Genomic DNA, 27,457 nt, shown 5'->3' with positions numbered 1-27,457 from the left:
ATGTCCATAAGGACTCTCACCAATTTTTATTGATGCACCATAGAAAATATTTTATCTGGATGCATCAGGATTTGGTATGGCAACTGCTCTGCCCAGGACCGTAAGAAACTACAGAGTTGAGAACACAGCCCAGTCCATCACGCAAGCCAACCTTCCATCCATTGACTCCATCTACCCTTCTCGCTGCCTCAGAAAGGCAGCCAACATCATCAAAGACCCTTCCTATCCTGGTTATAATCCCTTCCATCAGACAGGAGATACAAAAACATAAGCACACCATATACCAACAGCTTTCCCACTGTTATTAGACCTCTTCTTTGCAGCTATAATTTTACACTCCTCACTCTGTTTTATCACCCTACTATCTTTGTTCTGCAGGCAAAACAAAACTTTTCACTGTACCTTGGTGAATGTGACAATAATAAATCAAATCAAAATGGTCTGCATTGGTTTAAGAAACAGGTCACCACCACATTCTCAAACTCATCTAGGAATGAGCAATTAATGCTGGCCCAATCAGTGATGGCCACATCCCACGAATGAATAAAAAAGCTGTACACCCAGAGTTCCTTTCGGAAGAGAGCTCCAGGACTTTGACCCAGTGATAATGAAAGGTGACTGATTTGGTCAGAATGGTGTCAACAGCCAATGAGTTTGATCCTGAATCCAGCTGGGGTTACTTTAAGACCTGCCTCCTTGCCATCTCCAACTTGGTGTTTGTAGCATTGTGGTTCATAACTACCTTTAGGAAGAAGAATGTATGTCAAACGAGCAGTTGTCTGAGCATGGTCATTTGTCATCTACAATAGTATACATTCACCTGGCCAGTAATTGTTCACCACAATTACCTGCTTTCAGTTTCTTAACTAAATTTATTTCATATTTCGATTGTCTGTTTAATCCATGGACTTTTAGATGGGGTGTTTATAAATAAAAGTAAATAAATAGCAGATTTACAGTAATAGAGTTGAACTTGCTTCACACTGGGAAGATGGTGTTATTTATTCTCAGACTTAAATCAGTTCCAATTGTGTTTGCATCATTTAACTAAAAATCAAGCATTAATGACATTAAGGTTTCAAGCCTAACTTGATTTTTATAATAATTTGCAAGCCCCGGTGACACCTCGGGAGAGGAAATCAGATATAAAGGGATGGGAACTGTTAAAGGGAAGTGGCGGAAATCAGGACAAATCACTTCAACTCCCTACCAATGGGCTCACAATCTTGAAGGCTGTCCATGTGAACAAAACGTGTTCCTGGTGCTTTTGAAAAGGAGCTGAGAAAATTAGAACATGGGAGCAACTTTGAAAACCAAGCACCAAAGATCAACGCAGTTTTCAGCGTTTTATATTTTATTCACCTCAGTTGGGTGTGAATCAAGCTTAATTTTCTGTGGCATGGTGACATTAATGTATCATTTTGTTTCACATGACAGGAATTCAGTGAAGCTGATCATCCGCAAGGTCCAGTATGCCCCAGAGAAAAGCACAGTGCAGCCCAAAGCAGAAATAACTCGGCAATTCCTCATGTCAGACAAGCCGTTACAACTGGAAGCCTCACTTGGCAAAGAGGTCAGTTCAATTATCTCTTAGACAGTGGCGATGCCAACAAACTGGACAGTCACCAAAATCATCTTGATTACAGTTCAGGGTGACTGCCTTAGTGTGACTGCTCAGTTTGTAGCATCAGAGCTTATGAGTCAGACGACTGACACTTCAAGCCCTGCTTGAGTACAAAATCTTGATCAAAGATAATGCTGATGCTTTTGCAGCAATCTTCAGTCAGAAATGCCAAGTGAATAATCCATCTCAGCCGTTTCCAGTGAACCCAGTTGCCAGTCTTAGCCATTTCGATTCACGCCATGTGAAATGTTTGGATGCGCTGGATACTGCAAAAGATTTGGCCCTGACAACATTCCAGTAGTAGTACTTGAAGACTTGTGCTCCCGAACTTGCCGCTCCCCTAGCCAAGCATTTCCAGTACAATTATAATACTGACATTTATCCGACAATATGGAGAATTAGGAGAAAGTGAGGACTGCAGATGCTGGAGATCAGAGTCAAGACTGGGGTACTGGAAAAGTACAGCAGGTCAGGCAGCATCTAAGGAGCAGAAGAATTGACGTTTCGGGCATCCTGATGAAGGGCTTCAGCCCAAAACATCAATTCTCTCATTCCTTGGATGCTGCCTGACCCGTTGTGCTTTTCCAGCACCTCACTCTCGAATATGGAAAATTACCCAAGTGTGTCCCGTACACAAAAAGCAGGACAATCCAACCCAACCAATTACCAATCAGGCTACTCTTGATTATCATTAAAGTGATGGAAGGTGTCATCTATTGTGCTATCAAGCAGCACCAACTCAGCAATAACCTGCTCAGTGATGCCTAGTTTTGATATTGGCATGACTCAGCTCCTGATCTCATTACACCCTTGGCCCAAATATGGAGAAAAGAACTGAATTTCAGAGGTGAGGTGAGACTGACAGTCCTTGACATCAACGCCACCTTTGACTAAGCGTGGCATCAAGAAGCCCCAGCAAAACTAGAATCAATGGGAATCAGGAGACAAAGTGTCTGCTGGAGTCAAACCTGGTACAAAGGAAGATGGTTGTGGAAGGTCAGTCAGCTCAGCTCTGGGACATCTCTGCAAAAGATCCTCAGGGTAGTATCTTAGGCCCAGCTATCTTCAGCTGCTTCACCAAGGACCTTCCTTCCATCAAAAGTTCAGAAATGGGAATGTTCACCGATGATTGTGCAATGTTCAGCACCATTCCCGACCTCTCAATCACTGACAAGGCACAAGTTGGAGTGAAATACTCCCTGTTTGCCTGGATAGGTACAGTCCAGGACATCCATCCTTGAGGTGATTCCACAGCAGTCACCTGGCCTCAAGATCCTTGAAGTGAAGCCAGGTGTGGCCTGGAGTCAAGGCCCAATGCAGACTAAAGTCTAGGTACTGGAGTGAACTGGATTGAAAGGATTGTTATTCTGCACTTTTTATTTCTCTATTTTCTAATTTGCTTTTCCCCTAAGAGTTTGTACTTAAGAATCTATACAGAAGTGCCTTTGTACCTAAGATAGCGCTGTCAGTGACGGCTTGTAGATTTTTCACTGTACTCATTTAAATACATGTGACAATAAAGCTAATTGTAATTCTAAGTTTCAACATCATCCAAAACGCTTGACACCATCCAAGATAAAGCAGCCCCCTTGACTGGCACCATACACTCCCTCCACCACCAATGCTCAGTAGCAGCAGTGTGCACTTTCTACAAGATTGATTGCAGAAATTCACCAAAGATCCTTTGACAGAACCTTCCAAACACACAACCATTTCCATCTAGAAGGACCTTCCAAACACACAACCATTTCCATAGCAGCAGTTATATTGGAAAACCATGACCTGCAATTTCCCCTCCAAGCCACTCACTATCCAAAGGGAGAAATATATTGCTGTCCCTTCACTGATGCTGAATCAAAATCCTGGAATTCCCTCTGCAATGGCATTGTGGATCTACCTACAGTATATGGACTGTAGCAGTTCAAGATGGCAGCTCACCACAACTTTCTGAAGGGCAACTGGGGACGTGCAATAAATGCTGGCCCAGCCAGTGACACCTACATCCCATGAATTAATCAAAAAGAACATCTTATTGGAGTGCTATGGAATTGGAGTTGTTTTCCAAATGAGATATTATACCAAGGCATTATCTTTCCAAGTATGTTAAATATTTCAAAGAATATCAAACAATTTTTTTTCTAGTGAGCTGGCCAATTCTTGACCCTCAACAAATCACTAAAAATGATTATTGAGTTACTATTTTGTTCTGGACCCTTGCTATGTACATTTTTCCCACTTTACAACAGTGACTACACTTAAAAGGTAATTAATTGGCTGGAAAGCACTTCTTGACTACCTAAAATCAGGAAAGGACAGATATGAATAGGAGCTGTTCTTTTTTTTAGGCCTGGGCTGAAATTGTCAGCCTTGTATTTGTTGCTCCCAAAGGAACAATTTTGACACAAATGTGGAGAATATTAAACAATAGGTTACTTTAGACAAATCTGATATGACTCTTCGTTGTAGGTTACATGTCACACACTGGTCCTTTGAGCCAGTGAATAGTCTACGTCAGAATTGGAGGGCAGACACAGCTATTGGTAATATAATTGCTGTAAACTTTTGCCGATCATTAGCTGTTTATGACATTCAGAAGGGGGTGTAAGGGTGTAGCTGGACAGAGGTAGAGCCAGTACAGGGCTCCATCTAATATTCAAGGGCTTTCTGTCTTTGTTCTGCCAATTACCTTAGCCCCGGACATTATTTAACTGGCATATTAATCCAAGTAAGTGCAATTTCCAGTATTTCACATTATCACGCTCAAGAATGCTGCAAATGTACACAAAAACACTAAAGAACTTTCTTTCAATCTATTTTTTTCCGAGAAATGTATTCACATTTTTAAAAAGCAGGAAGCAAAGCATTAAATAATCCCTTTTTAATCTAATTAGTGGATAGAGGGCAGTGTTGGATGATGCTTTGCTAAGTAATAATCTGCAGAAAATCTGCAGATTTTCTGAGTCCTGTACATAATCAATCCAAACCACATGGAATAGCGCTTCAAGCCCTGATTAAATACTGAAGTAAAACTGTTTGCATAAAATGTGAATATTAGTTCAACTATTGCATTGTTATGACATGTGCATTACATAAATCCTGTCCAGGTTGAACAAAAGACTAGACAATTAGTGGAGGATGTGTTATGACATTGAACCTGGTCTGTGAAAGACAATTAACATGCATGGGGCACCTAAACTGAAAGAAAATTATATGGAGGTCATAATGAGTTGCATGTTTAGAGAAGAAGAAGGTTGAGAGATGACTTAATTGAGACATATAAGATAATCAGAGGGTTAGATAGTGAGAGCCTTTTTCCTTGGATGGCAATGGCTAGCATGAGGGGACATAGCTTTAAATTTAGGGGTAATAGATATCAGACAGGTGTCAGAGGCATTCAGAGAGTATTAGGGGCGTGGAATGCACTGCCTGCAACAGTAGTGAACTCGCCAACTTTAAGGGCATTTAAATGGTCATTGATAGGCATATGGATGATGTGTAGGTTAGATAGGCTTCGGATGGGTTTCACAGGTTGGTGCAACATTGAGGGCCGAAGGACCTATACTGCGCTGTAATGCTCTATATTCTATTTTTAAGGATGCAATGGTCAAACTAATAACAACAGCCTTGCTGTCAATTCATTTCTTTTGGTCTCTAAAAGGTGCTACAATATTTAAGAAATAACATAAGCTTTTTCACGAAGTAGCATACTTAATTACTTGGGGGTCATCAAACCACAGTTCATGCTGTAATTTTGCTGTAGGGCAGGCCTCAAGTCTATGTCAGCTCCAATGGGTAGTGGGGATTGAGCTCCAAGCTGTTGACATTCTGAACCACGTGTTAGTCCCTGTCCACATTAACAATAACACAAGTAAGGTGGTGAAGCAGATTAAGTTGTCTGGTTGGTACAACTTCCCATTTACACAATTGTATTGTTTTCCCATGATATATGCATGTCTAATCAAAGGGGGAAAGTTTAAAGGAGCTGAGAGTGGCAAGTTCTTGTTTTAACTCAGAAGCTGGTAAGGTGGCTGGAATGTGCTGCTAGAGGAGAAACAATAGTAACATTTCAGAGGAACCTTCACAGAGATATGAATTCGCAGAGAATAAAGGGATATGGAACACCTACAGGCAAAGGCTTTTAGTTTAGAAGGGCATCCTGTGTCAGCATAGTCTTGGTGGCAAAATAACTTATTCCTGTCTGTATTGTTCTTTGTTCTTTAAATACGATGAGGATTCTATTAACCATAGAATTCCTATTTTTTTTATCTTCACGAGTCAAGGGAATTCCTCAGCCACCTAAAAAAATTTTGAATTCAAGAGGTGACAGTTAGGCCTGAGGTTTTTATGGGGTGGGGCGCAGGGGTGTGAAATTTTCAGAGACAACTTCTTCTGAACAAGAGAATTTAGTCCCTTAATCTCACTATAATTTAATTGGCATGTTTCAAAGGACCAAACAGCGCTGCATGCGAAATAAAATGCTTTGAAAAAAATCAACAGCATGATATAAACTGAATATGATTCCTTTACAGATGTATTATCATGGTGAACCTATCCAAGTCACTGTCCACATTAACAATAACACAAGTAAGGTGGTGAAGAAGATTAAGTTGTCTGGTAAGTACAACTTCCCATTTACACAATTGTATTGGTTTACCATGACATGAAAATGCTTCTGTACAAAGCATGACACAATGGCTGCAAATTTAACACACAGCAACTGATGCAATCTGCGAGTCTGGTTAAATTAAAGGTAACGACCCACATGGGGATTGTGTTCCCACTGTGAACTGATGTTAACTTGAATAGACAAGAAGAGCCCCCTTCTTAGGTCAAGTCAAGCTCCAACTTTAAATGTACAGATAGATTCCTGATATCATGCTCAGAACACTTTCTGCTATAATAGAGGGCGGGAGCTACAGCTTTAGATCAGACCTGCTAAAGGGGAGATCATGGGGCCAGAAGAGGCACAGCTAGATAGCTAAGTTAGATTTGATTTTAGCTGTTCATTTGGGTCAGAAAGGGCAGGAGTTCTCCACAACTTTCACTGAACCTCAGTTATTTACCCCCACCCCAAACATTGGCAGACCTAATCATGTTAAGCAGTTAATTGTATTGTAATGAGAACTATCCAGTGAGTAGCTAATGTATTATGTAGCCCGGATAAGCTTGTATTCACTATCCTGACTATATATATCCATGTACTTGCAAGCGTTATTAATTGCTTCGCCACATTGCCAACACATTGGCTGCGTTAAGTTCCTTGAGTCATCTTGTGAAAATTCCATTCATTTTGCAATAGCGTTAAGCAGTATTTTGTTCCACTAACCCACAACCTTTTATTTGCACTTGTCAGTAAATTACATTGTATGCTCAAAAACATTCTCCCAGATAGTTTGAAGAGGTAGAACATTATCAGATGCCAAAGTGTGAAAAACCAAGACAGGAAAATGATACAGAGAGTGTCAGCAGCAAAACGTACAGAGGAAACGTGGTTTTCAACATTTGCTTAGCTGTGGGCCTTATTGGTATTGTGCTATGAGTGTTTTCTGTTAGCAACTGCAAGTTACATTGTCCTCTTGTCTAATCAGTTGATCAGATCACAGATGTAGTCCTCTATCAACTTGACAAATATGCGAAGACGGTATGTTCAGAAGAACCAAAGTAAGTTCCAACTAAATTGTGAAATTATTCACTTCATTGCTCTGCCACTGTTTTGTGTGTAATTGCATACATGCATACTTCTGCACATATGTATGTGCCTTTGCACTTTGTGGTATGTTAGACATTGTCGTGCAATTAGATGCATTTTAGTTGTGGAAGTAAAATGAAATTTGGCACAAAACTCATTTCACCACAACGCACTCAGTTTTATCCAAACCTTTGACAACACAGTGCTCCCTCAGTAATGTAGTGGAGTGTCACTCTACATTTTAGTACTCAGACCTTTGGGTGGGACGTGAACTCACAACTTGCTACATGTAGGCTAGTCTGGACAACAGATTGTTATCCTTAATGCTAGAATACCAGATGGATGTTTAGAAGAACAATTAATGGTAGTCTAATGGCCACTATTATTTATTTCTTTTAATACAGAATTAAAATCAACAAGCTACTATGGACCATGAGCCTGTGCCTCTGCATTACTAATCTGGGTGTGATAGTGCCCTCCCACACATGTCTTCATATTGTTGTAAGGGGATAGAACCACATTGGTGGGGCACTGGGGAGCATAAGGGTTTAGCTTAATTGTATCTTTGCAGACAGAAAAGAAGAAAGAGAAAGAGAATTGTATTCAGTTAAATGTAAACACCATTTCATCAATGGGGTTTTCATTTGGTTTTACAAATCAGAGCAAGTTATGGTAAAATTAGGGGAAAATCCACCCAGAAATCCGTAGAATTCCTTTGTGTGAGGACAGAGATTAAAAATTCCCTTCGTTGTTAAGTAATATAGGTGCCCCCAGGATGTCTACTACAAAACTATTAATTCATTATTATAGTAATTTTATCAAAACAATTATCAGCATTCTGTCTCTAAATTTTTTAAAGCCTATTATTTGAAATCAGCATTTTAATTGATTTGATTGTCTGAGTTTGTTTTTCTGAATGACTTTTGAGAGAAGGTCAAAACTCCACATTTCCAGCTGGCTGGATGCTTCAGATGTGGTAGAGAAAGATCAAAAAGGAGTAGGGGAATTGCCTTTCTGACTAAAGGAAATGTCACAGCTGCACTAAGTGAGGACATCTTGGACAGCACATCCAACAAGACAATATGGGTACTACTCAGGAATGAGAAAAATGCTGTCACCATGGTGGGGTTATATTGTAGGCCTCTCAGTAGCCAGTAGGAGATAATGGAGCAACATGCAAGCAGATCTCTGGAAGGTGTAAGAATGGCAGGGTTATTGTGATGGGTGATTTTAACTTCCCTAATATTGTCTGGGACTCCCTTGGTGCCAGGGGCTTTGATGGGGTCGAATTTGTTAGGTGCACACAGCAGGGTTTCCTGAAACTATATGTGGATAGTCCAATTAGGGAAGGTACTGTATTAAACCTTGTATTGAGGAATGAACTCAGCCAGTTGGTTGAAGTTTAATTGGGATTGCGTTTTGGGAGCAGTGATCATAATTCTGTAAGTTTTATGACAATCATGGACAAGGATATGACTGGTCTTCAGGTGAAAGTGCTAAACTGGGGTAAGGCTAATTACAACAGAATTAGGCAGGAACTAGAGATTTGGGGCAGCTGTTTGACGGTAAATCCACATCTGACATGTGGGAGATTTTGAAAGGCCAATTGACCATCCTCTGAGGAAGAAAAATGAGGATGGGAAGATTCAGAAACCCTGGATGACAAGAGATTTATAAGTTAATTCAAAAAGGAAAAGCAAACATATGGCAGGTTTAGAAAATTAAAATCAAACCACGCCCTTGAGTAGTAGAAAAGGAGTAGAAAAGAACGTAAACAAGAAATTGAGAATGTTAGAAGGGGCTATGAAATGTCCTTAGCAAGTGGGATTAAGGAGAATCCAAAATAATTTTCTTCATATATTTGAAGCAAGAAGGTCATTAGAAAAAGGATAGGTCCATTCAAGGACTATGGCAGAAATTTGTGCGTGGTGTCAGAGGACGTAGGTGAGATCCTTCATGGGTACTTTGCATGGTATTCAGCAAGGAGAAGGACATGGATGATGGTAAGATTAGGGAGAGGTTTGTTGACGTTCTGAGGAATATCAATATTAAAAAGGAGGTGGTGCTGGGTGTCTTAAAAAAAACATTAAGTTAGATAAATCCCCAGAACCTGATGGGATCTATCCCAGGGAACTGAAGGAGGCAGGGGAGAAGATTGCTATGGACTTGACAAAGATTTCTGTATCTTCTTTAGTCACAAGTGAGATCCAAATGACTAAAGAATAGCCAATTTTGTTCCATTATCCAGGACATTATGGGCTGCTGAGCCTTACATCATCGGTAGGGAAATGATTGGAGAAGATTGTGAGAGACAGATTATGAGTAACAAGAATGGACTTATTAGGGATAGTCAACATGGCTTTATGCAGGGGAAGTTTTATCTCACAAATATGATTGAGTTTTCTCTGAGGAAGTGACAAAGGTGATGGATCAGGGTAGGGTAGTGGATGTTGTGCGCATGGACTTCACTAAAACATTTGACAAAGTCCCTCATTATAGGCTGGTCCAGGAGATTAAGTCGCATGGAATCCATGTTTAGTTGGTAAGTTAAATACAAAATTGCCAGAGGGTAGTTGTAGACGGGTGTTTGTCTGACTGGATGCTGTGACCAGTGATGATCTACAAGGTTCAGTACCAGGACATTCTGTTGCTGTAATTTGTATAAGTGATTTAGATGCAAAGGTAGGTGATCTGATTAGTAAGTTTGCAGACAACATCAAGTTGGTAGCGATGTGGATATTGAGGAAGGTCATCAGAGGATACAGCATGATATAGATCTCCTGGAAAACTGGGTGAAGAAATGGCAGATGGAGTTTAATCTGGACAAGTATGAGGTGATGCATTTTGGAAGACCAAATGCGAGAGGAAGATATACAGTAAAAATCAGGACCATTCGGAGAGGGATCTTAGGCTGCAAGTCCATGCTCCCTGAAAGTAGCAACACAAGTGGAAAAGATGTTGAAGAATGCAAACATTTTTCATTGGTTGGGACGCTGAGTATAAAAGTTGGCAAGTCATGTTGCAGCTGTCCAACACTTTAGTCAGGCCTCATTTGGAGTATTGTGTGCAGTTCTGGTTGCTACACAGTAGGAACAATGTAGAGGCTTTGGAGGGCATGCCAAAGATGTTCACAGGGATGTTGTTGGATTGGAGAGTATTAGTTATAAGGAGAGGTTGGACAAACTTGGATGTTTTTGCTAAAGCATTGGAACCAGATGGGTGACCTGACGTTCATGTACCCAGCCAGATGTATTTTAAATGTTGTAATTGTACCAGTCTCCTCACGTCCTCTGGCATCTTATTCCATACACGCACCACCTTTTGCATGAAAAAGTCACCCCTTAGATCTTTTTTACATCTTCCCCCTCTCATCCTAAGCTTATGCCCTATAGTTCTGGACTTTCCCAACCCAGGGAAAAGACCTTGATTATATACCCTATCCGTGCCCCTCATGATTTTATAAACTCATTAAGGTCATCCCTTAGCCTCCGATGCTCCAAGGAAAACAGCCCCAGCCTATTCAGCCCCTCATGATAGCCCACCTCCTCAACTCATCCTTGTAAATCTTTTCTGAACCCTTGCAAGTTTCACAACATCCTTCCTACAGCAGGGAAACCAGAATTGCACACAATATTCCAAAAGTAGCCTAACCAATGTCCTGTACAGTCACAGCATGACCACTTAATTCCTATACTCAATTCAGATTGGGTCAGGATCCAATTGAGTAGTCAGGAGAGTGGTCAGGAGACTGTGTGGTTGGGAGTTAGTCAGGAAGTCAGGTTGGTAGATGTATCAGGTTGGGGGTGGGCGCAGGTGAGTAATTGAGTGATCAGAGAAGCAGCCAGGTGTTTGGGTTTGTAGTCTGACTGGGTCGGGGGATTAGTTGTCTGGCTGAGGTCAGATAGACAGTTGGGTTGGGTTCAGGGTATCGTTGGGTTGGGTTGAAAGTGAGATTGAGGAGGTCGTCAGGGAATCAGAGGATGGGGGTGGGAATAACTGGGGAACTTTGTATTGTTGTTACCAGGGCCTTGTCTAACATTTCCTGTTTACGTATGAACCACAAAAAGTATCTGAAGTCTCTGAGCGTGCTTGTATTCAGATTCCTTTTCTTTGCCATTAGTTCGAGTGTCTGTGTCACTTCAGTTCCCTCAACAGTGACTCATGGGTTTCATCCATCCCACTGTGGGAATCCACAAAGAAAATTAAACACCTCCTTCACAAAGGAAAATGGAGGTGACATTAAGATAACTTTCAGTTTAGTTGTTGGTTCATAGAGGGAGCTGGCCCTAGTTGACCCAAGGAGAAGATAATAAATACCTTGTTAAGATAAAAGAGATATTATGGTACCAGTGAAATATAAATGTTGTGGTCCTAACTCCATGCCTGCCTAACCCATTTTGGAAATGGTTTGTAACAAGGTCTCTTTAACATTAGGGGTATTCATATGGTAAAAATATTTTGATTTTATCATGTAAACCATGTGTGATTTCAGTGACACTGTGGCTCCTAATTCTACCTTCACCAAAGTTTACAACCTGACCCCTACTTTGGCAAACAACCGACAAAAACGTGGCCTGGCCTTGGATGGCAAACTCAAACATCAGGACACCAACCTGGCCTCGAGCACTGTGTAAGTTAGATCTATGAGAGTCTGCTCCTGGTGTACGCACCATAAAACAAACACAGTAACTTACTCAAGAAACTGATACTCAATATAAATTAAGATTTAGAAGTAATTTGATCTTAATTGGATCAAGCTGGTCAATAGCATTCAGATATATTTCAAACAAACAATTCAGCAATATTGTCATATATCTCTAAAGCAGGTGGGACTTGAATTCACACTTCATGGTTTGGAGGTAGGGACACTAGCACTGTCCCACAAAATCCATTTGTGTTTTCCTGGATGCTGATAGTTAAAGTATTGCTGAATGACATTTTCTTCCATCTTGAATTCATCAGGATAGTTCTTGTAAATTATCCCGCAAACAAAAGCTTTGACAAAATTTTTCTTGTTTTTCTTTCAGAAATATCTAAGTTTCACCAAATGTCTATTGAAAAAATAGGATTTTTATTCACAATATCATATGTAAATTTTTGTTTGCGGTGTAACACCTCTATCATAATTCTGTCCTGTTATCTCCCATTCTCCTGATTTCACTTTGTATTCTGACCACTGCTTTAACCCTGTACAACTATCATTACCAATTCCCTCCCTCTCAAGCTGGCTGTCTCAGCGTTACTTCAAGTCTGACAGCAACCCTTATCTCAGCCTTACTCGAGATCTCATCCTATTGTAGCCCTGCCTAACCGCTGATCCATCTCAGTTCTTTCCAGGCTCACCATGATCTCAACCCACTAGTATTTTCCTTGAACCTTCAACATGCCCTGATATACATGCCTATGCAAACCCTTGTCCTGGGCCTGTCCAATCTGACCTGTCCTCCAATCCAATACCCCCTATTCCTTTCCTGCCAGTCCATAATGTGGTGTGCTAGGGCCAATGGGATACCATAAAATGTGAAAAGAAATGTAAGAGATAATTTGCAATGTATATTGAAGGTAGTTGGTGATAATAAGTAGACCGAGTGAAAGTAAACACCCAAACATTCTGTATACTGCCTCATTGAGGAGAATTTTGGAAACTTGGAAGATGTTCTGGTATCCATATCATTTTTAGTTCCAAACTCATTGTTCATGTGGTACATGTTTTGGTTCAATTCCCGCTAAAGCAACCAACTAAAAGACTGCTTTTGGGCTTAGTATCCAATGAGGAGCATCAAGGGGACTGATCAGGCAGGAGACTAATTTATACACACCATTTACAGGGATAGTGAGGCCTTGTAGTACAGTGGGTAGTGTCCCTATCTGTGGACCAGAGGCTCCAGGTTAGAATACCAATTAGGGACTGGTTGGCCATAAAATGAGCTTTCCCAACATGGTTCAATGGATTGATAATCAGCTTAGAAGATGAAGAGCACAAGGGCAGCTTTCACTGGAGTGAGATGAGAATGCTCATGAAGGAAATGCAGCAGGTAACGGATGGATATTGTAGAGGCATTGTAAGTATTAGAAAACAGTTACCACTGTATTGCCGTCAGTACTATCAATAGAGCTCTTGGAGATTATCATGCAATAACTAGCCTCCACCAGCAGAATGCAGCAGCCTTCCTATTTAAAAATGAAAAGGCCTTGACATAGCAGTCTCTTCTGAACTCCCCTGCCTTCTCTAAATTGTGGAGGTGCTGATAGTTTATGAAGCTCATCACTACCCTCTAGTGGCTGGGAGCCCAGTGTTCCTTCAAGAGTGCAACCACTTTTTAAAGATTTGTTCATGAGATGCCATTGGCTGGGACGGTATTCAGTATCCATCCCCAGTTACCGTTAAGAAAGTTGTGTTGAGCTACCTTCTTGAACTGCTGCAATCCCTGTACCTGAAGGTAGCCAGATGGTCCTTCAAGTTTTACATTTACATGAGACTTTTGAGCAATTTTTACAACTGAGTGGTTTGCTAGGTCATTTTAGAGAGCAGTTAAGAGTCAACCACATTGCTGTGGGTCTGGAGTCACATGTAGGTTAGACCAGATAAGGACAGTAGTTTCCTTCTGGCTAGGAACCCTCCAACCACAAGGGATGAACTCGGATTTCACCAGTTTCCTCGGTCTTTGGACTCCTCCATCGTCAGACCACAGCAAAACGACGATTGGAGGAAGAACGCCTCATCTTCCGGCTAGGAACCCTCCAACCACAAGGGATGAACTCGGATTTCACCAGTTTCCTCATGCCTTCCTCAGTAGTTTCCTTCCCCAAAGTATGTCAGTGAACCAGATGAATATTTCCAATAGGAGTTTCACAGTCATCATTTGACTCTTAATTCCAGATTTTTAAAAAAAAGTTGAATTTAAATTCCACCCTCTGCTGCTGTGGGATTCAAACCCAAGTCCCCAGATAAATTCCTCAGATTAATAATCTAGTAATAATTCCCTTAGGCCATCGTCACCATTTACTGATGACATTTTGATGGCAGTATAAAAGTTCTGCATTTTCACCTCAAAACTGATTGGGTTATGATTGTTCCCCGCAGAAAGTTAACACAGCCATTTTGTGCCTGTCATGCTGAAAAAGTGGTGGTGGGAAGATTATAGTTAATTGATGATTTGTCACTTGAATGAGGTTCCTGCCACTATTGGGTGGGTGGGTTGCTGACATAGTACTCTACCTGCCCTGGGAAAGTGGCTGAAGGTGGAATTACATCAGCAAAACCTGGCCTGACAAATGGTTATTTAATTCTGCTTGCCCCTGAAATCTCCAAAGGCATCTCAAGGGGATTGATAAATCTCTCCAGTCTGGGATAACAATCTCCTTTCCTCACCATGACTGCTTTCTCACTTGTGTTTCTGCATCTGAATCTTTTCATAGACTCAGGCCACAACTGGACAAAGAGGTCCTTGGAATTCTTGTGTCTTATCTGCTCAGGGTGAAGGTGATAGTTTCACGGGGAGGGTAAGTGTCTATATTTCAAGCATTATTTTTTGCTGTCTTATGCAAAATGCAAAGCTAGATGAGGTGAGATTCGATATTGATTTTAAAATAAGGCTTTGATATCTGGATTAGATTTTAGACATTTTGGGCACAACTCTGAATACAGATTGCTGTTGAGACTGATTTTAACAATTACAGCTTCCCAAAGCATTGTATAGAATGACTCCACAATGTCCTGTTCTGTATTTGGACATTTTTCCTTCCTACAATTTTTTTCTCCTGGTCTCCTGAATGTACCGACCACTGTTTGGGTATGGATCAGGCCTTGTTCAAGTAATTATTCCATGTGTAAGGCCTCAACAGTGAACTGAAGAAGGGCTTATGCCCAAAACATCGATTCTCCTGCTCCTTGGATGCTGCCTGACCTGCTGCGCTTTTCCAGCAACTTATTTTCAGCTCAACAGTGAACTCCCATGATCCATTCAACCATGGGGTACTATGTCATAGAGTCAGAGAGATGTACAGCATGGAAACAGATCCTTCATTCCAACTCGTTCATGCCGACCAAATATCTTAAACTAATCTAGTCCCATTTGCCAGCATTTGGCCCAATATACCTGTAAATCCTTCCTATTCATATATCCATCCAGATGCCTTTTAAATAATGTAATTGTACTAGCCTCTACCACTTCCTCTGGCAGCTCATTCCATACACGCACCACCTTCTGCGTACAAAAGTTGCCCCTTAGGTCCCTTTTAAACTTTCCTCCTCTCACCCTAAACCTATGCCCTCCAGTTCTGGACTCCCCCACCCTGGGGAAAAGATCTTGTCTATTTATCCTATCCATTTCCCTCATGATTTTATAAACCTCTATAAGGTCATCCCTCAGCTCCAGGGAAAATAACCCCAGTTTACTCAGCCTCTCCCTGTAGCTCAAACCCTCTAATCCTGGCAACATCCTGGTAAATCTTTTCTGAACCCTTGCAAGTTTCACAACATCCTTCCTATCTGTGCCAATACTCATATTATCTTCACCCTGACAACGACAAGTGCATATTTCGATGTTGTGAATACCAATTAGCTTTTTTCCCTCCTTGGCTCAGTAGTAGAATGCTAATACCATTTCAGCTGAGGTAAGCCTCAGAAACATTTACAGCACACAATGAGGCCATTCGTCTCTTCATGTCCAGTTGGTCAGCAAAAGTCTGATTGCACTAATCCCATTTTCCAGCTGTTGGCTCGGGGCTATAGCAATGCAACTACTTAAATGTTTTGAGAGTCAACCATCCTTTCATGCAATGACTTTCAGGTTCTCACCACATTCTGAGTTAAAACAGTTCTCCTCATCTGTTCTCCCAGCTTTCTACCTTTTACCATAAATCTCTGTACCCGGTAGTGTCCTCTCTGATAATGTAAAAGGTGATACACCATCCACCAGCTTATAATCTTATGCACTTAGTTTATTCATAGAATTAATTCATAGAATCCCTACAGTGTGGTAGCAGGCCATTTGGCCCATTGAGTCGAGGCTGCGGTGCTGGAAAAGCACAGGTCAGGCAGAATCCGAGAAGCAAGAGACTTTGACGTTTCAGGCATAAGCCCTTCATCAGGAGTGAGGGGAGAAAAAGTGTTTGTTGAACATGTAAATTCTTCTGAGGATGTAAAATAGCAGAGGTCCTTTGCAAGTCTGGGAGAGTGTGGCCCTGAGCTGAGGCAGGGCTGACTGTAGAGAGAGTAGTTGACGGCGCATGGCTGCGAGTGTGGAGCAGAGGATTGGAAAAGAGAACCATTTCTGAAGGCTACTGAGTCCACATCAACTCTCCAAAGAGCATTCCACCCAGACCCATCCTATATTTCCCATGACTAATCCACCTAGCCTGTATATCCCTGGACACTATGGGCAATTTTAGTGTGGCCAATCCACTTAACTGCACATCTTTGGATTGTGGGAGGAAACTGGAGCAAACCCATGGAGAGAATGTGCAAATTCCACACAGACAGTTACCCGAGGTGGAATTGAACTTAAGTTCCCTGGTGCTGTGAGACTGGAGTGCTCAGGACTGAGACTGCCCCATTATTATGTCCCCTCTCAATCTTCACTGTTCCCAGGCCACCTCAGCATTGCCTCAGCATAGAACCTAAAGGCTTCCTTGTTTCATTCAATATTCTCTTCACTTTAAGGATAAGCAGATAAGGAGGAAGGGATAAAAAGATAAGTTTGATATGGTGAGATGAAGCAAATATAGCTCAAAGAAGCTTTTGTCTGATCTAAACAGTAGCCTCTTATTGAAATGTACAAAATACATGCTTCATGTCTATTGTTCATTTTTAATATGGGTGATATATTTCCAGCTGGAAAAGGGCTCACACTCACTGCTCATAGTGGAATAGCCAAGTAGTGCCCTTAAAAGGGCAGTGTCTGGATCATATTTCAAGGCCCATATCTTTTGAAAATGTTTTTTTAATCAGTCTTGTTGTGCTTGTTTCCTCATTTTTTCCTTCTTTTCCTGACTCTCTTTCCTCCTCAGGATCTTGGGAGACCTCACTTCAAGGTAAGCAAACAAACATAAGACCATAAGACCATAAGACATAGGAGCGGAAGTAAGGCCATTCGGCCCATCGAGACCACTCCGCCATTCAATCATGGCTGATGGGCATTTCAACTCCACTTACCCACATTCTCCCCGTAGCCCTTAATTCCTTGTGACATCAAGAATTTATCAATTTCTGCCTTGAAGACATTTAGCGTCCCAGCCTCCATTGCACTCTGTGGCAATGAATTCCACAGGCCTACCACTCTCTGGCTGAAGAAATGTCTCTGCATCATCTATCTATCAACATCATCTATCAATACTCAACAATCCTGAGCATTGCTTTCATGGGGACAGCGCTGCAGCTGAATATACTGTCAGGTTTTATCTTTGCTTGTTCAATACATGTGAATATCAGTGGTTGAGTGAACATGTTGCCCTTGCAGTTGAGGTGGTGAGCTATCTTCTTGAACTGTGGTACACCCACAGCGCTGATGAGAAAGACATTCCAGGATTTTGCACAGTGAAAGAACAGTGATATATTTCCAAGTTAGAATGGGTTTGTGGCTTGGAAGGGCACTTGTAATTGGTGGTGTTCCCATGAGTCTGCTGTCCGTGCCCTTCTAGGTGTTAGACATTGTGGGTTTGGCAGCAGATGATACACACTGCTGCCATTCTACAGCAGTAAAGGAAGAAGTGAATGTTCAAGGTGATTGGGGTATCAATGAATTATATTGCTTTGTCTTTGATGATATTCAATTTCTTGAGTGTTGATGTAACTCTACTCATCCAGCCAAGTGGATAGTGTTTCATAACACTCCTGAATTGTGTCCTTGATGGTGGACAAGCATTGCTGAATCAGGAGAATTTTGTCAAATTCCAAGCTTTTGACCTGCTCTTGTAGACACAGTATTTAAATGGCTGATCCAGTGAATTTTGTGGTCAATTGATATTTTTCAGTGGTTAAGCATTCTGATTATTCCAATATTTTCCTCTTTTATGTGACTCTGTTTCTATTTCATTTTAGTGAGGTGTCTGTCGAAATTCCCTTTTACCTGATGCACCCGAAACCTTCGGAGGGTAAGTAATGTTCAGACACCAGAACCCGCTTTTCATTTACACATAGACTAATTCCAACACCAGGAGATCTTACAATCCCAGCTTTAGAGAATACATTATTGAGACGAGTTACAACCTTGGACCTGATTGTAATCTTCTGCTCGGAGGTGGATTTTAACTGGGCTGAAAATGAGCCATACAGTTCAGCAGCCTGAAGGAAAAGGTGGAATGCTTTTCCTGTCAGGCTAATCTATCAGCTTAAAACCACAGAAAGAGGTTTTGTTGTTAAGTTCTTTTGTGCAGCCAGAAAATGACAGAAGAATATTCATTCAGGCTCGCAAGGGAAGCTTAGAAATTTCCAGTAAGGCATTACTCCTACCCCTCTGCTTACCATTCAAGCGAACATCCAAAAGACATTGCTGACAGTTTGGTCTTAATGGGTAATCTCCACTATGTGATTTTTCCATTACCTCCCGCTAACATGCCACCCGTTGTCAAACCACCACCCATTGAAAACGGAATTAAACTCAAGCTACTTACCAGTATTGTACTGTTGTCTTTCTGCTCACTACTGTTAGACCTTTGCATTTTCACAGCCTGACACACTTTTCTTCTCTCCTATATTCCACACCATTTCATGATCATGAAAATAAAATATGGTGGATGATGGAGATCTGAAATCAAAACTGAAAAGGCCAAAAATACTCAACAGATCTGGCAGCATCTGTGGACAGAGAAATAGAGTTAATGTTTCAGCTGTCTGGCCTTCCATTTTGATGAAGTCCACAGACCCAAATGTTTCTTTCCTTCCACAGATGCTGCCATTTCCTCAGAAGCTTTTCCAAAACTATATTAGAGACAAAACAAAACTGCAGATACTGGAATCCAAAGTAGACAGGCAGGAGGCTGGAAGAGCCTAGCATGCCAGGCAGCATCAGGTGGTGGAGAAGTGGACTTTTCAGGTCCTGAAGAAGGGTTACACCTGAAACATTGATTTCTTCACCTGCTGATGCTGCCTGGCTTGCTGTGTTCTTCCAGCCTCCTGCCTGTCTGCTCTCCAAAACTGCAGACTGTGTAATCTGTCACACAGATTGTTTGTTTAAGTTACTGACTACTCATTTTAAACGTGGTGAGGCCTGGATTATTGTCTTTAATTCTAAGCCTTGTTTTCTAAAATAATGCTTTCACATCCACAAAGAATTCAAATGAAATTTGTAATCTTATACTAATCTTCAGTATTCTGCATCGTATTGTGTTGAGCCTATCAGAAATGTCCCTTGAAAACTGAAAAATCGGGAAACTTACATCGATGCATACAGGATGAGGAGTTCCATTTAAAATAGACAGAATCAGGAATTAAAACAGAAAATATTGCAGAAAACCAACAGGTCTGGCAGCGTGTGTAGGGAGAGAAACAACATTTACATTTCAAATGCAATACATCTTTTCTTCAGAACCTATATCAACCTCAAAACATTAACTCTGTTTCTCTTTTCTGGCACGCTTCCTAACCTGTTAAATTTCTCCAGCAATTCTTGTTTTGTTTCTCCAAAAGTGGCTGCAATGCTTTGCTTTTATTTAACGTGGAAAATAGCATACATTTTTCCCCCACTTTTCAAAGCAGTGGAAGGTGGGTGGTAGAAAGTAACATATTTGAACTTTAATTTTAGCATCTGCATACATAAATGTTACCATAGGAATTACAGGACTACGATTGTAATCAGAACTACTTCCCCTCCATGATCATAGCGTCCCTACAGTGCGAAAGCAGGGCATTCAACCCATCGAGTCTTCGAAGAGCATCCCACCCAGAACCAACTCCCTACCCTATCCCCATAACCCTACATTTCGCATGGCATATCCACCTAGCCTACACATCCCTGGACACTATGGGCAACTTAGCATAGCCAATCCACCTAACCTGCACATCTTTGGACTGTGCGAGGAAACTGGAGTACCTGAAGGAAACCCTCGAGACATAGGGAGAATATGCAAAGTCCATACACAGTCGCCTGAGGCTGAAATCAAACCTGGGTCCCAAGTGCTGTGAGGCAGCAGTGCTAACCACTGACCCACTGTGTTGCTCTTGGAGTCTTGGCAACTAAAGTTATTCGGACTAATCCAGCCTTTTGATATAGTCACACGATTGACCCTTGCAGCAGACTCAGCCTAGAGGATATATATCACATGGCACTCAGTATTGCTACTGTCTGATAGGTCTTCATTAAAAGTGATCATGAACAAAGTATTGCAGATTTGACATTTGTGAAGTGCCCACTACCACTTACTAACCTGCTATCTTCTCCCTTTTCATTTCTTTCACCGCTTCAATTAATTTCCAGTCAATGTCTGGTAAGTCTGCAATAAAGAAAGAGAGTTGTTCTTGCATGATATATGAATGGGTTACATACTCATTGAAAAACAGTTATTGATCATATCTTGCCTTCAAAATAATGGCACTCACTGTTATAAATAAATAAATGTTGCAACTTCAGAGATGAAGCAGAGGCAAGATTATATGTGAAAATTCAAAATTTCTTGTCTCAGTCACATCAATCAATCATTAGCTTTGTGAAAACTGATTTGCACTAACTGCCATCTTCTCCCTACCACCTCTCACCATGGAAACCGTGAAGTTGCTGTATTCGCACAAGAAATACAAACTAAACCCACTGATGAAAGTTGAATTTTATCTATTTCAGTCAATGGTATATGTGCTTAAATATTATGTCGAACTCTCTATGTTGCCTGATTACTTCAAATTTTAATTGGTTTGAAGATTTAAAAACTGGAAAACGTAACATAAAATGTCTTTAATTTTCCTTTCTGTTTCTTTTCTATTCTCTTCTTTAATCTAATCATTCTTGCTCTCTTTATTTCCCTCTGTGATTTTACATTGCATTTATCCTTACTAATTTACACTTCCTTCTCAGTCAAGAGTTACAGAGACACACAGCACAGAAGAGGCCCTTTGGCCTATTGAGTCTGATGCTGACCTATTTACACTAGTCCCAGTTTCCAGCACATGGCCCATAGCCGTGAATATTATTATTTCAAATGCACATTCATGTACTTTTTAAAGGTTGTGAGGTTCCCCACCTCAGTCATTATGCTGTCATTACCAAACTCCTTTAATTTTTTTAAAAGTTTAATCATGGGATGTGATCAACCCTGGCCAGGCCAACATTTATTGCCCATGCCTAATTGTCTAGGGGGAAGTTAAGAGTCAACCACATTGCTGTCGGTCTGGAGTCACATGTAGGCCAGACCTGCTAAGGATGGCAGATTGCTTCCCAAAAGTGATCCATAGACAATGGATTCAAGGTCACCAGTAGATTCTTAATTTAAAATATTTACTGACTTCAAATTCCACCATCTGCTGTCGCAAGATTTGAACCCAGAAAATTACCTGGTTACCAGATTAACAGTCTAGCGACAATAGCATTGAGCCATTGATACAGAAGTAAACAGTTGGTTGCCATGCTCACTCAAATTCTGTTATGTTACCAGTTCATGATTTCAGCAACGAGCCACACACAAAAAAAATCAAAAAGGTACAAGATTGGGTTTGACAAATGATAGATGATATTGGATGTCCTGCCTATGGCTTGTTATATCATAAATCTGCTCCATCATTGCTGACATTAGTTTAGAGGAGGTATACTTCATAAGAAAAGGAGCATTCAATATTCCATGTAAATACACTATATATAATTTCAAATATATTTCTGTGCTGTACATCTCTAGAACTCTGTGACTCTATGACTCGATCATATATACATATAAAAATATATGTAACTCCTTTCAAAAACTAAGGACATTGTTTTTTAACCAATGAATTACTTTGGAAGAATACATTGTGATTGTTTTAAGTTTAGAAATGTGACAGCCAATTTAGAAGCCATAAGGTTCCATAAATAGCAATAAGAGAGACTCCTGGTGTTTCAAACTGGGGGATCAGTATTGGTCAAATCCCCAAATAGAATGGTCATGCTCTTTCTTAAATATTGACACATTTCTGTCTACCTAAGAGAAGTGGAGATTTACTGTCTCACCCAAAGTACCGACATCACTGACTGTGTTAGAGACAAAAAAACTGCAGATGCTAGAATCCAAGGAAGACAAGCAGGTGGCTGGAAGAACACAGCAAGCCAGACAGCATCAGGTTTCAGGTGTAAAGCTTCTTCAGTATAGCATTCTCTCAGTACTGGACTGAAGTGTCAGAGTGGATTAAATACTCACATTATTATGCTTAAGATGTACTGGTCTTGTGTTCTTGAAATGAATAGTAGTTCAGCTAAAAGTAAACATCTTTGGTTTGCTTGACAAACAGATTCACTCAGAAGTTGGAAACATAGTGGAGCTTGCCTATTATTGGAGAAAGTAAACTGGAACATGATTTAAGTATGTTTACAGCTGTAAGAAAGATAGTCAAGTAAAGTACCAGAGGGAAGATAGGGAAACTTTTTTGATTCATCAAATTATTATGATGTGACATGCACTGGCGTAAAAGCTGATGGAAGCAGATTCACTCATAACTTGTAAACAGAATTTGGGTAAGTAATTGAAAAGAAAGTGTGAGGTGATGAAGAAAGAACTAGTGAATAGGATTAATGGGAAATTTCAAAGAGCCAGCTCAGGTACCATAAGCTCAATAACCTCCTTCTACGTTGTGGCATTTTATTTCCAGATTTCCAATTTTCCAGACTGAGATATATTGGCCTCTCTCTGTTCCCTGCAGGTTATACTTCACTCCATACATTGCTGGCCTGATCTGCACCATCATCTCTATCCATTTGCTGGATCCTGTGTAAATACATGGCAATGATTTTTGTCTGTAGTTACTCCATTTGAGTATTATCTGCTGCAGTTTTATCTCAGTGATTTTATGCTGACCTGGTCTCTAAGTTGTTCCACTACTCCCACAGTTTGCTTAATAGGATAATGAATATGTGTCAAATCCACATTTGTAAAGCACTGAGAGTGATGGCTTTTTATTTAAAATGTAAAGAGAAGAGCACATCCTGTTAACTAAGAGCACAAAATGGAAACATCTTGGTAATTCTGGCTGCATCTTTTCTAAACCTAGGCTTGCCCTGATTTAGTGTGATTCCATCATCCCAATTTAAACTAATGCTCATATTTAGCACAAATAGCCCAGGCCATGTCGAGCTCTGGTCTTGCATTTTTTTTTTAAATTTCCAACAGAATTCCATTCATTTATTTGAATCAAAAAGACCAGGAACAATCAAGTCTGTTCTCCACACTGCTCTGATCTCATTTTCTCTCAGCTGGTCTTCTATGATTTTTGCAGGCTTGCCGCTCTGCAAAGCCCTGTCCTTATGGCTGTTCTCTTATTAAAGACGATTAAGTTGGATGTTTAGCCAGTTGAGAGGACACTGCTGAATATTATCCTTTCCAAATCCTAGGGCTCTATAATTGGCCATATAATTACAGATTAAATTTCTTGCTTCAGCACCAAAGATCTTAGGGTTGAAAATGCTTTATTTTTTCAATGCAGATTTTCATCATAGAACATAGAAAAATAAGGACAGAAGTAGGCCATTCAGCTCATCGAGCCTGTTCTACCACTCAATGAGATCCTGGCTGATCTGTGCCCTAACTCCATATATGTGCCTTTGCTTAACAAAAATTTATCTATGGCTGATTTAAAAATTAACATCTGATTCTGCATCCACTGCTGTTTATGGATATTCCAAACATCTACCACCCTTCATGTATACAGGTGCTTCCTAATCTCTCCTGAATGGTCTGGCCCTAATTCTCAGACTATGTACCCTTGTTATACATTTCCCATAGTTTTTTTTATCTACCCTATTTTATCCTTTTAATATTTCAAAGACTTTGTTCAGATCCACCCTTTAACCTTCTAAATTCTGAAGAAAACAGGCTCATTTGGTCTAATCTCTCCTCATAAATTAACTCCTGAAGGCCAGCTATCATCGAGCCTACTAATTTTGGTCAGTCAGTTCTGTGGTAACTTTTGGATTGTAAAAATCTTGGGTAAACAATGTCCATTTATTTGAAATTGCTACTTGTTGCTTCCATAAAAACAGGAAGAGAGTCAGCAGGTCTGGCTGGATCTGTGTGATGATAAACAGGGTTAATGACTCTAATCCAAAATGACCCTTCTTCAAGAATTTTGTCCTGATTACAACAAGATAAATACTTTGGCAACACGCTTTATTTTTCTGCAATATCGGCAAAATATCGGTGGTCATTGGTAATTGGTGTCAGGAGATACATTTTTCATGAGACAAACCAAGATTTATATTTAAGTGCTGGAGGCTTGGGAATGTGGAAGAGCAAAGGATTTCAGATCTGGCTTCATTAGAGCAGTGCTTCCCAAAGTGAGAGTTGTGACGTCAAATGATGTCATGGATTGAAATTTTTAGGTACGAGATAGTTACAACTGCCATGGATCATGGGAATCAGAGCAGGAGTCAGCCAGTCAGTCCCTCAAGCCTGTTCCGCCATTCAATAAGATCCAGGCTGATCTGTGGCCTAACTCCATATGTCTGCCTTGGGCTCATATCTCTTGATACCCTTGCTTATTAAAAATGTGTCTATCTCAGATTTAAATCTAATAATTGAATTAGCATTGACCACTGCCTGAGGGAGAGAGTTCCAAACCTTCTCTACTCTTTGCACATAGAAGTGCTTTCTAACATCACTCCTGAATGGCTTGACCCTATTTATAGACTCATAGTCATAGAGATGTACAGCACGGAAGCAGACCAACCTAGTCCCACCTTCCAGCACCCGGCCCATATCCCTCAAATCCCTTCCTATTCATATACCCATCCAGATTTCTTTTAAGCGCTGCAATTGTACTCGCCTCCACCACTTCCTATGGCAGCTCATTCCATATACGTACCACCCTCTGCATGAAAAAGTTGCCCCTTAGGTCTCTTTTATATCTTTCCCCTCTCACCCTAAACCTATGCCCTCTAGTTCTGGACTCCCTCATCTTAGACTATCCCGCCTGGTTATAGAATCTTCATTGAGTGGAAATTGTTTATCTTCATCTCACCCTCCTTACCTGAAGACCTCAATTATATCACCCATTAACCTTCTAAACTCTCGAGAATAAATACCTAATTTGTCTTATCTCTCTTTGTAACTTAACTCCTGAAGTGCAGATATTATTCTTGTAAACCTGCGTTGAACTCCCTCCAGGGCCAAAACATCCTTCCTAAGGTGTGGTGCACAGACCTGCTCACTGTATTCTAAGTGGGGTCTAACTGCAGCATATGCCTGCAATGTTATATTCCAGCCATTTAGATATGAAGTCTATCATTCTATTAATCTTCCTGGCTACTTTCTGCAGCTGTTCATGGTATTTTAAAGAGCTATGCACCTGAACCCCAAAATCCTGTTGGATATCCACTGTATTTAAATTTGTGCCTCCTAAAAGCAACCCTGATCTAATCTTTTCTCAGTCCAACATGGATAGCCTCATACTTGCTAATATTAAAATTCATTTGCCTCAGCTTTGCCCATTCATCTAGTCTATCAAAATCTTGTAATCATTTTATGCTGTTGTCAACTCTGTCTACAATGCTGCCTAATTTTGTGTCATCAGAAAATTTGATATTTGATTTTTTTCAGCCATTATCTAATTAATGAATATTGTAAATAATTGAGACACCAACACAGCTCCCTACAGGAGCCCAAGAGTCACATTGTGCCAATTTGAGTACTACCCTATTATCCCAACTTTGTTTCCTGCCTCTCAAACATTTTCCTAATTCAGTAATTTGCCCTCAGTTCCTTCGGCCTCCCCTTAACTAATAGTTTCATGTGTGGGACTTTATCAACAGTCTTCTGGAAGTCCACATAAACAACATCCATCGATTTACGTCTATCTACCACCTTTGTCACCTCTTCAAAAATCTCTGAGGTTTGTCAGGCATGACTACCCTACATAAATACATACTGACTCTCCATGAAATTTTTTGAAGTGAAGAGTTATCCTTGCTTATAGATTCCAGCAATGTCTCCAGCCACAGATGTCAGGCTAACTGACCTGAAATTTCCTCGTTTCCCTCTGTCATCCTTCTTAAAGAGAAGGATAACATGATTGAATTTCGAAACTAGAGATACAACTCCCGAATCCTGGGAATCTGAAAGATTATGGCTAGGGCATTGGCATTGTGCTCTATTATCTCCTTTAACACCCGTGGATGGAAATCATCAGCTCCAGGATATTTGTCACTCTTCAATTCCATTAATCACTGTATTATTGATGAACTGAGAAAAATGAATGTGAGGCAGCTTTGAGTCTGTGCAATTTTATTTTGCTTTCGAATTGTTGGCATTGTTCCAGTGACCCACATTGAGACTTAGCTCCTGTAACCTCAAAAAGGTACATAGAACATAGAACATAGAAGAATACAGCGCAGTACAGGCCCTTTGGCCCTCGATGTTGCGCCGATCCAAGCCCACCTAACCTACACGAGACCACTATCCTCCATATGCCTATCCAATGCCCGCTTAAATGCCCATAAAGAGGGAAAGTCCACCACTGCTACTGGCAGGGCATTACGACTCGCTGAGTGAAGAACCTACCCCAACTTCAGTCCTATATCTACCCCCCCCCCCTTAATTTAAAGCTATGCCCCCTCGTAATAGCTGACTCCATACGTGGAAAAAGATTCTCACTGTCGACCCTATCTAAACCCCTAATCATCTTGTACACCTCTATCAAGTCACCCCTAAACCTTCTTTTCTCCAATGAAAACAACCCCAAGTGCCTCACCCTTTCCTCATACGATCTTTCTACCATACCAAGCAACATCCTGGTAAACCTCCTCTGCACCCGTTCCAGTGCCTCCACATCCTTCCTATAGTATGGCAACCAAGACTGCACACAATACTCCAGATGCGGCCGCACCAGAGTCTTATACAACTGCAACATGACCTCAGTACTCCGGAACTCAATTCCTCTACCAATAAAAGCCAGTACGCCATATGCCTTCCTCACCGCACTATTTACCTGGGTGGCAACTTTCAAAGATTTGTGTACATGGACACCAAGATCACTCTGC

General features: G+C 40.8%; 1 protein-coding gene across 3 annotated transcripts in view; it reads left to right on the top strand.

The window, feature by feature from the left end:
* LOC122557386 (beta-arrestin-1-like) overlaps positions 1–27,457 on the top strand; it is a 69,268-nt gene that overhangs the window by 37,487 nt on the left and 4,324 nt on the right. For 2 of the 3 annotated variants that reach the window (XM_043705043.1, XM_043705045.1), the window contains 8 exons: positions 1,438–1,573; positions 6,154–6,238; positions 7,213–7,285; positions 11,806–11,943; positions 14,733–14,816; positions 17,325–17,348; positions 18,355–18,407; positions 20,729–20,738. In XM_043705043.1, the coding sequence (XP_043560978.1) occupies positions 1,438–1,573; positions 6,154–6,238; positions 7,213–7,285; positions 11,806–11,943; positions 14,733–14,816; positions 17,325–17,348; positions 18,355–18,407; positions 20,729–20,738 (603 nt within the window). The remainder of the gene's footprint in view (positions 1–1,437; positions 1,574–6,153; positions 6,239–7,212; positions 7,286–11,805; positions 11,944–14,732; positions 14,817–17,324; positions 17,349–18,354; positions 18,408–20,728; positions 20,739–27,457) is intronic. The other variant, XM_043705044.1, reaches the window with a different exon arrangement.

Source organism: Chiloscyllium plagiosum, chromosome 15 (genome assembly GCF_004010195.1).
Source record: "Chiloscyllium plagiosum isolate BGI_BamShark_2017 chromosome 15, ASM401019v2, whole genome shotgun sequence".
NCBI lineage: Eukaryota > Metazoa > Chordata > Chondrichthyes > Orectolobiformes > Hemiscylliidae > Chiloscyllium > Chiloscyllium plagiosum.
Note: the sequence above shows the minus strand (reverse complement) of the source record. Positions and strands in the feature narration are given on the sequence as shown.